The sequence below is a fragment of the Neocloeon triangulifer genome, unplaced genomic scaffold, assembly GCF_031216515.1.
Source record: "Neocloeon triangulifer isolate White Clay Creek 2 clone unplaced genomic scaffold, ASM3121651v1 ptg000003l, whole genome shotgun sequence".
Taxonomy (NCBI): Eukaryota; Metazoa; Arthropoda; class Insecta; order Ephemeroptera; family Baetidae; genus Neocloeon; species Neocloeon triangulifer.
In genome coordinates, this window is record NW_026775546.1 from 1110439 (window position 1) to 1120873 (window position 10435).

General features: G+C 34.8%; 3 protein-coding genes across 3 annotated transcripts in view; all 3 read right to left on the reverse strand.

The window, feature by feature from the left end:
* The window catches only part of LOC132205935 (ecdysone-induced protein 74EF-like), a 75235-nt gene extending 72864 nt beyond the window's left edge, over positions 1-2371 (reverse strand). The window contains exon 1 of the mRNA XM_059635328.1: positions 2053-2371. The gene's annotated coding sequence lies outside the window, so the exon portion shown is untranslated. The remainder of the gene's footprint in view (positions 1-2052) is intronic.
* Positions 2372-3460: 1089 nt separating this feature from the next.
* Positions 3461-6654, reverse strand: LOC132205894 (uncharacterized). The gene is made up of 6 exons (XM_059635260.1): positions 6309-6654; positions 6084-6222; positions 5837-6027; positions 5519-5783; positions 5356-5464; positions 3461-5299 (listed from the first exon to the last, which is right to left on the reverse strand). Exons 1-6 carry the CDS (start codon positions 6554-6556, stop codon positions 5169-5171), a joined length of 1083 nt encoding a protein of 360 aa, XP_059491243.1. The 5' UTR covers positions 6557-6654; the 3' UTR covers positions 3461-5168.
* Positions 6655-7101: 447 nt separating this feature from the next.
* LOC132205705 (dynactin subunit 1) lies at positions 7102-10370 on the reverse strand. The gene is made up of 9 exons (XM_059634955.1): positions 10019-10370; positions 9840-9950; positions 9287-9604; positions 8811-9227; positions 8640-8756; positions 8449-8588; positions 8219-8396; positions 8028-8166; positions 7102-7974 (listed from the first exon to the last, which is right to left on the reverse strand). Exons 1-9 carry the CDS (start codon positions 10088-10090, stop codon positions 7880-7882), a joined length of 1587 nt encoding a protein of 528 aa, XP_059490938.1. The 5' UTR covers positions 10091-10370; the 3' UTR covers positions 7102-7879.
* Positions 10371-10435: the final 65 nt, after the last annotated feature.

Sequence of the window (10435 nt, forward strand, 5' to 3'; positions counted from 1 at the left end):
GTTTTTCAAAAAAATTTTGGATTATTTTAAGAAAAGTTTTAAAAATCCTTTTAAATATCGGACCTTTTTTTCAACTCTGATCTTTTTCGAGACTTTTTAAAACTAAGTGAACTTTTCATTGACATATTTTCACAGAATGTTTATTTTTACTTTAACATCATCACTATTTATCAATCGTCTGTGCAAATTTCATTCAAACTTCAAAGGATTAATTCATAATTTTAAATTTTTGAAAAATTTAAAATTTATTAGAATATAAAGTGTCTTTCTTTGTCTTCTTAAAAATCAATACTAGAAGTGTAAAAAAATTAAAATATCGTACGATACTTTTATTAATTACTTCTTTTATATAAAATTTGAAAAATCGTCATAATTATAAACTTTACAATGACTTCCTTGCTTAAAAACGTCTATGGTATTTTTTTTAAACTTAAACAAAATTTTATGCTGCAAAAAAAAATACCGTTTCAACTTTTTTCAACTAATAATTAATATAAATCAGTTCAATATAACTTAATTAAACACCAAGACTAATTTTCATTCTTCAATTTTTTTTTCTTTAATTGAAAAATTACAGGTAAAATTATTTTGAACATTGATCTAACCTGCGAGGAAATCACAAAAGGGAGACAAATCATGTGTGCGATCTGCTGAATAGAAAGTGGTCGCGGCGGGCAAAAAACTGCACGCCGAGTAAAATACAAGGAACGCGATGTTGAGCCTTGTGAGAGTGCATGGCGATTGACAGATAGGCGCGAGCGATGGATAGAAAAGAGATGCGATCAATGCACTCTCGCACGTTGGTCGGCCAACGAGCTTGTCTCGCGGGCGCGGGCAATTGCACGCGAGAGAGCAAGTGAAAGGGATCAAGGGGAAAAGTGCAGCCCTCGGTTGACCTGCGTGGCATTTTCGCTCATGATCCCTGACCTTAAAACAATAACAAAAATCAGCTCGCATCTACGGTCGATCAGTTTTGATATTGCTCAGTATTGGCAAGGAGTATAATAAATAATTGTGCTTTTCTCAATTCCTATCACTGCATCAGTTATAAAACTATAAAATCAAAACAATCGTTGTTTGAGCACCAAATCGCGTTTTGAAAAAATTCCCAACCAATAAGAAAATTTTAATGATGATATTTTTGTAAAAGAATAAAAAATATAGATTTATAAGTAAAGTGTAAATAAAAATAATTAGATAAGAAAAAAAATTAAAAATTAAATGAAGGTTTATGATAGTCTCTTTTAAATTTTGATTCATTTGCAGGCATTTCAATAATTTTTTCACTTGATAAGCAAATAAGAATTTTTGTGAACTTGTATTGCAATGAACCACGTTGCGCGTAAATTATTGATTTTTTAACCGTCACAATAGGTCGCTATGATAGTTTATTCACCCCACGGCTTGAGCGTTCGAGCGATTTCCAAACGTCTTTATATTAATTAAACTGCACGTGCATGTTTTTGCAAATTAATTTTAATTTTATGTTTAAACTTTAAACCTTATTATGCAGTGGTAATTTTATTATTTTTTTATTGTTAGTAATTTTAATTTAATTTTTTCAGTTATTTTAATTGCAATTCCATTTTTACAATTATTACCTTTAATATATATAGATAATTTTTTTTATTCAACTAAATTAATTAAATATTAAAATTTTATTTTAATTAATTTATAAATTAAAGCTTTTTGAATGACTACAAATCTTTTATTTAGAATTTTTAATTTGATAACTCAAATTGATGCTCCGCTAATTCTTGTTATAGAACCGTTTGATGTGGTTAATAAAATTAAATAATAATTAATTGATTCTTGATTTTTTTCTAAAACACAAATTAAAAGATAAATTGTGCCTTTTGCACCACGATAAAAGGGCACAGGCCGACAAGACTCTCTTTGGCTGGTGACCCTTAAAAAAATTTTGTATCCAGTATTTAAAATAAACAAAATATTTCAGCAATTGAATTTAAACAAAATGTAATGTAGCAATTTGGACAAATAAACTAAAAATCCAAATAAAATTATGTGATGTAAATTTGATTAGAACCTTACCTTGGGCTCCTGCTGGTGTCCTTTAACAGCGATCCCGTAACATGGCAAATTAGATGCAATCCACACTCCCCACGGACCAAGTGTTATTAGGTGTTGGTGCAGCACCACCAACGCGTGCGATCAGTTGACACGGTTTTGTTGTTGTTATGCATGTGCAAACTGCAACTCGGCGCCGAGGGGGCCTTCGAATGACGTACGTCCCGGTGTCCCGCGGGTAAACGAAATAATCTGTCCTATGGCACAGACACACACAGTCACTCTCACGTGCGTTGCTGGCGCACGTACTGCAAGGTGCATCCAAGCAGAGGACACCGGCGGAATGGAATGACACACGAGGTGTGCTCGCAGCGTGCGCACCAAGAAAAGTCAGGTGCGGAGGATCGAGAGAGGCGAACGAGAGCTGCGCGCGGCCGCGCCGATCCACGCAGCCTGACCGACCGGCACCGAATGTGTGCTCTGATGAAAACGGCCTAAGAAGAGGAAGATGATACGAGCCAGTGAATAACAAGAGACAGCCCGAAAAATGCTTTTGGTGCGCAAAAGCAAAACAATCATGTTATTTCAGAAGTTTCGGAAAAATTGAAAAGCTCTTTTCAATCGTTTTGTCCAACAATTCAATTGTTTCAAAGTACCCAAAATTCATTTATTCCTTGAAATGAAATTTTTTGAAAATATTGGACAAATAGACAAACAACAGTATCAATAATTATTTCCTCCAATCAGTTGTTTGCAATCCGCTCAACAAAATTTTAATTTTAACAAACATTGCAATAGCAATATTTTTTTATAAAAAAATTTATTATAATTTAAAGCTTGCAGATGTAGGAGGTTTCAAGAATTGGCCATTTTCGCAGACTTATAAAATTTAATTCACTTAATAATATATATCATACATCTAGAGAGTTTTCCCATTGAAATTGGAACTATATATTTGGGTCTGATGCAAAATAAAATTTTCAAACAACATTCAAGATGTTAACAGTTCATTTTGCTTAATGATTTGCTTAGCAGCTTTTTCTTCAGTTATAAGTTGAAATTTAATTATATTTTATCACGGATTTTTTAATCATATCAATCGTATAAGAAGGTGTCCAAAAATAATGTATTTTTTAGGTGGTTTTTTTTTTTAATGAAAATTTTAAATTCATTCGCTAATTTTTTTCCTGTTTTCTAAGGGAATCTAGAATGTAAATTTACGTATGCTTTTAATATTCCACTGTGACAGAATTAAATTTTGAATTTATTTGTTCAAACGTTATCAATTCTGATTTTGGATGCCAGGAAACTCTAAATATGTGTCTCTAGAAAAAAAGAATGCACTTCGTGTCACAGTTTTTGTGCAGAAGTGATGTGAAAACTGCTAGAAACATTTTTTTTTTAATTGGTACATAAATAAAATATTAAAATGCTTTATGATAGTATTTTAATTTTTAATAAAATACAAACATGTTTTTGAAAATCATTTTGGGACTTCCAATTCCAACAGAACCTACGGCGTTGGTTGCCCTCTTTGCCACTCCCAAGAGGGATAATAAAAAATATAACATAATATTTTCCATGCCAAAACTCTCTCAAGTCCTTCAATGAGGAAAAACAATTCACATGATACTGAGATATATCATTTTATCATGATATTCATGATTCTTGCCCCCACGAGGGCCAATTTCACATTTATGTTCCATTTTTCTCTTTCGTTTTTTTCAAAGTATATATAAATTTTTTTCACTAAGTGTTGCGTAATAAATTATATATTTTTGTGTAGAGGGTCATGCACCGAAAAATGCACCGCGTCTTCCCTGTACTTTCGGCAGCGGCGGACAATCACCTCTGCAGATCGCTAAGCTCGAGTGCTGAGAGAGATGGATGCTCGCTCAGTCGCGGTTTGCGCTTTTGTTCTCACAGTTTTGTCTCATTGTGCAAAATTAGAAGGAAAAAAAAACGTTCGCACACAGCGGTGAAAGTTCATCACTTTCGATTGATTTGCTCTATTGGATGAAAGTGAAGTCTGAAAAAACTTGGGCTTTGAGTGTAATTTAATTTATTAAATTTAAAACAAAAAAATAGAAATGTTCTAAATTTAAAATGAAAATTTTTATTTATATTATTTCCACTTGAAAACTGGAAAAAGCGGGGCAAATTTTAAGGTTTTCTTTTAAATTATATAAGATATCAAATTTGGAATTCAGATTTTTTCATTGACGCGTACAATTTTAGTAGAAATACAATCAATTCCTCTTGCTGCATATGTAAAACCAAAACGGTATATATGCGCGCCTTTCAAACATCTTCGCCCGTCAATGCAAATGCGCGTTTTTGACCTTGGCAGCTGAAAACGCTGCTCTTGCCTGGTTCAATGCTAGATAAGTAGAACAAAATTTAGGTCAGCGCATTGGCAAATTTGCAAATGTGACCGTGGGGAACAGAAGGCGCGGCCGAACAGTGTATCTCATCTGCAAACTCCTTTTGCCTCGGCTAGACAGAAAAATCAAAACTGATTTTTTTTTTTTTAATAAATTGATGTTACATTAGAATCCCGTTGCAAAAATCGGACCAAAAGAGAGCCACGTGTGAGACATTTTCCTTGATCAAAGAGCGTTTCACTTTTGAGAAGGGCCAACTAACTTGATAGTGCCACCATGACGCTTGTGTGACATTGAATTTGAAGGCGTTCATATATTCGGCACTGCTGACCTTCTAAATTATATACATACATATTGTATAACCAGCAAATTAAGTGAACTGAACGGCCCAGGTATTGTTTTATTTTAATTCATATCAATGAACATCATTTTTACGAATGAATTAAAAGAAATGAGAGTATTTTGAATATTTTAATTCTATATTAAATAATTCAATTATTAAAATTCTTCAAGGAATTACATTTCTATTCCATGAAATGACCTTGCAATCAACTAGACGTTTTAAAATTTTTAATGTAATATTTTACTTTTCTTATTTAATCAGGACGTTAAAAAACTTGCAGTCAAAGAATAATTTTCACTAAATTTAAACCAAATCAAGATATTACTTCTTAATTATTATCATAATATCAGATCAATAAATCATAAAAATATAAATTTATCAATGTTTTTCTGTTTCCAGATTTAATAATTTTATTACACCTTGCCGTTTTCGTGCGGCAACATTCTTGGCATGGCCAAGTCCTCGAAAGCAGCAACCAAGAAAACCTCACTCTCCACACTGCCATTATCCTCTGAACATATCTCATTCTTAGGGTTTTTCCCTCCTGTAAATTAAGAAAGTAAGCTTTTATTAATAATATTTATCAAGAAGATAACTTACGAAGCAAATTTAATCCCAGTAAACCTTCTGGGGCATCACCATCAGGAGCTACTTTTCCAATTAACCACTCAGAGAGCTCAGGAACAAAGTTTTCACTTATGTAAAGCATCTAGGAAGAAAAATAATTAATTATATGATTGATATATATTAAAGTGTATTTTACTCGAAATGCAATAATTTCGTTGGCCTTCGGAGTTTCAGTAACAGGAGGGAGATCGAATAGATTTTGATCGGTGTAGGAATCATAAGGGTTTTGTTTTTCTTCTTTAACTTCAATTGGTTTGAAAGCCCTCCTAAAAATTATTGGCTTTTCTGCAGCTTCTGGAGGAACTATTTCCGATACTTCCATCTGCTCGTCGTACTTATTCTCAGCGACCTCAGCGTATCCATTAGAGATTGCCTTAGGTAGAGGACCGTCATCGTCAAATCTAAAAAATAATTTAATTTATACAAAAAAAATTTAAATCACTTTTTTATCAACCTAATGTGCATTCGTTTATTGGAATTGTTCTCCTGGCGTCTTGGAAATTTCTTTGGCTCCGGAGGAACAATTTCAACCTTAACAATTTCTTCTTCACTCTGCTCTTCGCTTTTCTTTTTACCTCGGCGTTTTCTTGTCCTCTTGCGCTTTGGTAGAGGCCACATAGCATCCAAATTGTCTTCATTTAATTCCTTTAAAAAGTTTACAAATTTAATACTTTACATAAAAAAACATTTGTAAAACATACGTGGTCTGAAATCTTAGCATCAGATTCCACATTATTTGCAACACTCGGTGGAGATTCGACGGAATCGCTTGTTGTTCTCAATTTTTCCAAAGTTCTTGTTTCATTCTCAACAGCACGTCCAAATTTACTCCGGATCAATCTGAATTTATTTTTATTTTTTATTTAGCATTTAATACATAATTAAATTTTTGGAGATAATTTTGAATAATTTTTAAATCAACCTACTTCACAACATCTTCGTCTCTAATTACTCGAAGGTCGTCGGAGCCAAATAATATCGAGTTTCCTAACATTAGCTGCGTTTCTTCGGTGATGCCCATTTCCGTGGTGAGATAATTTTGCAAATCGGATACTTTCTTCAATGACTTGTAGTCGAGACTCTTGCAACAAGATTTTCTTTCGTCTTGAAAAAAGTTTGACATGTCAATTGTTATCCTGCTGAGCGGAGCGTAATTTGTGCGTTGCTGGTCCATCTTAAGAATGAATGGAAAAATTCGGACAAGAATGTGAAAAATTCAGGACGCTGAAACTCCATCCACTGAAAGGAAAACAACGCATGTATGTGTTGCTAAAAAGCAAAATAAGCAGAGTCGCCGGGAAGGAATCAAAACAGGACGATGTGCCACCTTGCGGCTTCCATCCAAAGCTCACGTTAACATTTAAAACCTTGATTTAAAAGAATTGCAATAATTAGAGAAATTCAGTTTTCAACCCCAAAATTAGAAATTCTCTCAAGATTTTATTTAATTTTGATTGTTTTTTTAAATAGTTAAATACAACCAGAAAACATTAATTAGCATAAATACTGATTGTTTTATTTCAATGGTTTGACTTTCAATATTTAAAAATGAAAATTCAAAAATTGGACCTTTCTGAAAATTACACTATATATTTAAATTATATTTTCACACTGCTGCATAGTTACATACTTTTTTATAAATAATTATATAGCATTCATGTGTAAAATAGGTACAATTCACGCCAATTTTCTTTCTCTGGACTGACTCGTAAAATTGTCTTTTGACATAATAAGTGTCACCGACTTTTGAATTTATCATAATATTCAGAATTAAGAAAACTGATATTATGTTCAAACATTTGTGTACAACAAAAGTATGTAGGCCCACTTGACTACAGTAACTCTCGACACTATTGATTGTGGCAATAAAAGCTGCTAATAAAAAAATCAGGAGAGCTTCAAAATGTACGATGATATATAATAAATAATATGCATATAGTACATAATCTGCAGAATTAAAGCAGCACTATAGTATTTTACGAAGATTCATAAATTGCTTATAATTATTATATAAAACAAAATATTAATGTTTAAGCTATTTTGATTTGATCACATCTCAGGTGATATTGTCATAATTCAAAGAGTACAATTTCATATTCAGACAATAATTATAAGACCAATAAAAGCAAGAGCTTCTAAGTAGGCAGGTGCCAAAGAAATTAGAAGAGCAAATCATTAGACATGAAACAAACAATCTTTGGCAGTTTTTGCATCATACAAAATGTGATCACCTTGAAAAACTTTAAATTAAATTTGTGCCTAAAGTTTCAACAAAATGCGCTTGAAATGTAGAAATATTAATTATTTCCAAAAAAGGTTTGACGAGTGTTCGAGAGAAGGTAGATCACACTGCATTATTGGCATTCAATCAATTTTAGAGTATTGGATTGTTGGTGTTTGCGGGATCTTCAGCTTAGTAAAATTATTTACACATTTTAAGAGCCCCACATTCAATGGCCGACATGATTGAACTCGTCATGATAAAATTCATAAAAACTCAGACCCAAACTCCGTGAGGGTTTTTGCTTGTCGGTACAGCGTTTTCCAGCTGTCTAGGAGAGCCAATCATTTTTCTTGAACTTCGATGAATGCCTGAGGAAAAATCTTTTCAAAAAAAGTTTGCAAAATATGAAACAGTTGTGTACCTTCTAATAAACAAGACCGCAGGCCTTCGTCGGATGACGGAGCTATAGAAAGGCTGTGCAAATTTGCATCTTTCATGTCTTGAACTAACAATTCCAGTTGTTTCTTCTTTTCTCCTATGACATTCTCTAGAGATTCAACCTACAAAATAACTTTTAAATTGCTGTTCAAAAATTAAATCTCAGCTGCCAACCTCTTCATCCAATTTTCTTCCCGACTCTAAATCCTTGGCAGTGACAGACTTTGCTTCTTCGACCTGCTTCTGCAGCTTTTCCAGTTGTGACATCAACTCGAGATTGCTGTTGATTTTTTCATCCGTATCCTCCATGGCAGCAGTTCGTTGTTCCAATTTCAACTCGTCAAACAAGTGCCTAAACGACTCTAAATTATAAAACGGAGATAAAATAAAACACAAAATCATACCTGATTTTAACACGACACTGAAGAAGTTCCGTTTCACAATTCGCCAGCTTGGACCTCAACAGGGTTATTTCTGATTTCAAAGTTTTTCCTTGCTGCTTGGAAATATCTTTCTCCTCCTCAATATTTTTCAAAGCCATTAGCTAAAATAATACAGTAAGATCACTAAGATTGGATTTTGTAGTTGGACAAACCTGATCTTCAAGCATCTTGCTGGTTTCTTGAAGTCTCAAACTCTCCTGCATACAATACTCTACTTTATGCTGCTGCTCTCGACTCTTGCTTTCCCAAAAATTAATCTCAGCATCGTACTGTAAAACAATTTGCAATAAGAATCGATTAAATTAATCAATCTCCTGTTTTACTTTTGTTAAGTCTGCCTGGAGGGAACCAAGTTTTTCTCGCTGCTGATTAACCAGTCTCATAAGTTCCTTATACTGCGGAGTCAAAAGGACGCTTGCACTTGGTTCACCACTTCCAAATCCACTGTCGATCTCCTCCTGTTGAGAAACCTTTTGGGCACTCTTCCGAGACATCTTGCTTGACGAACTTTGATTTAGATCACTGATCGAATTCTGCACTGATGGCATTGCAGACGATACTGGACTCGGAGACGGGCTCTTAGCACCGGATGCTTTGTAGAGACCAGACATTGACCTGCTTCGGTCAAAACTATCATCCACGAATGGATCGGGGGTACTCCTGGGGGAGGTGGCAGGATGGGGAGGCGCTCTGTATGGGGGAAGAGTTGGTTTCGGTGGTTCCCTGTACGGAGGTGGTGACTGAAATAAAATAGATTTAATTAAATAAATTATATGTGATCAAACGAACACAATATTACTTGGGTCTGGCTTGCAGATTTAAGATCAGAAGATGACGAGTCGGGACTAGGCTGCGGCTGCTGCTGAGGTGGTGGTTGCTGCCGCTGAGGCACTCCCTGCACCACCCCTATCCTGTGATTCTGGTAGCCAGTGCCAGAGCTTATAGTTAGAGACTTCTTGATATTTCGTGACGGCTCCGCGCCATCCTTTGGTGAGTGGACCATTGTTGTCGGCGAACCGCCAAACTTTGATGGACTCTGGTCGGAGGAACTAGGTGCTGTGGTTCGTTGGAGAACAAACTGGACGTCGTTCGAGTACTCGCCCCACTTGTTCAAAATCTGTGTAAAAAAACAATTTTAAGTTTTTTATGGGTTTCAGTAGTTAAAATGATTTTTTTAATGATTCTTATAGGGTGTTTGAAAGATTGGGGGAATTACGCCAGTGATTCGCTTGAAAGGAAGTTGTATAATGTAAACATCCGGTTTCAGAATAATGCCTCAACCATTAACACATTATACATCCATGGAACTGGCATGATTGAATAACAAATTCAATATTAATGCAAAAAACTACCTTTAGAGGATGCTCATTAGGTGCCAAGAGTCTTTCATTGTTTCTCCACCTTTCAATCAGGGTGAATCGACCTGTCTGGCCAGTAGCATGAGCCAGAGCGTAAACGATGTCCTGGGGGGAGAAAAGAAGACATTAATATCGACCTACTTAAAAAAGGGCCATCCCGTCTGAAAACTAACCTGGCACGACGTATTTTCAGTAACACCACAGATGATTCTTTGGATCCCTTCGACCCAGACTTTGAGCTCCATTGCGTTATATAATTTTTCAGTTCAAAAGTAGAAACTGACGGTCATGTTTGGCACAGGTCCATTGGAGCAGCATGACCAACTCCAGGCACTAGACCCTTGCAAAGCAGCGGCGACGCACTTGCTTGCACTTTACCATTGACTACACGATCAGATTTTCAGCTCGCTATCCGATTTAAGCGCCCGAAACTAACAACAAGGTGTGCTAAATGACCTAAAAATTTAGGCGACGACGACCACCAAAACAATGGGTTTCAGTGAGAAATAGGAATGGGCACAACCCAAAAACAGTTCAGCGCAGTAGCCAACTAAATAAATTTTTATTAGCAAATGTTCAATGCTAATTTT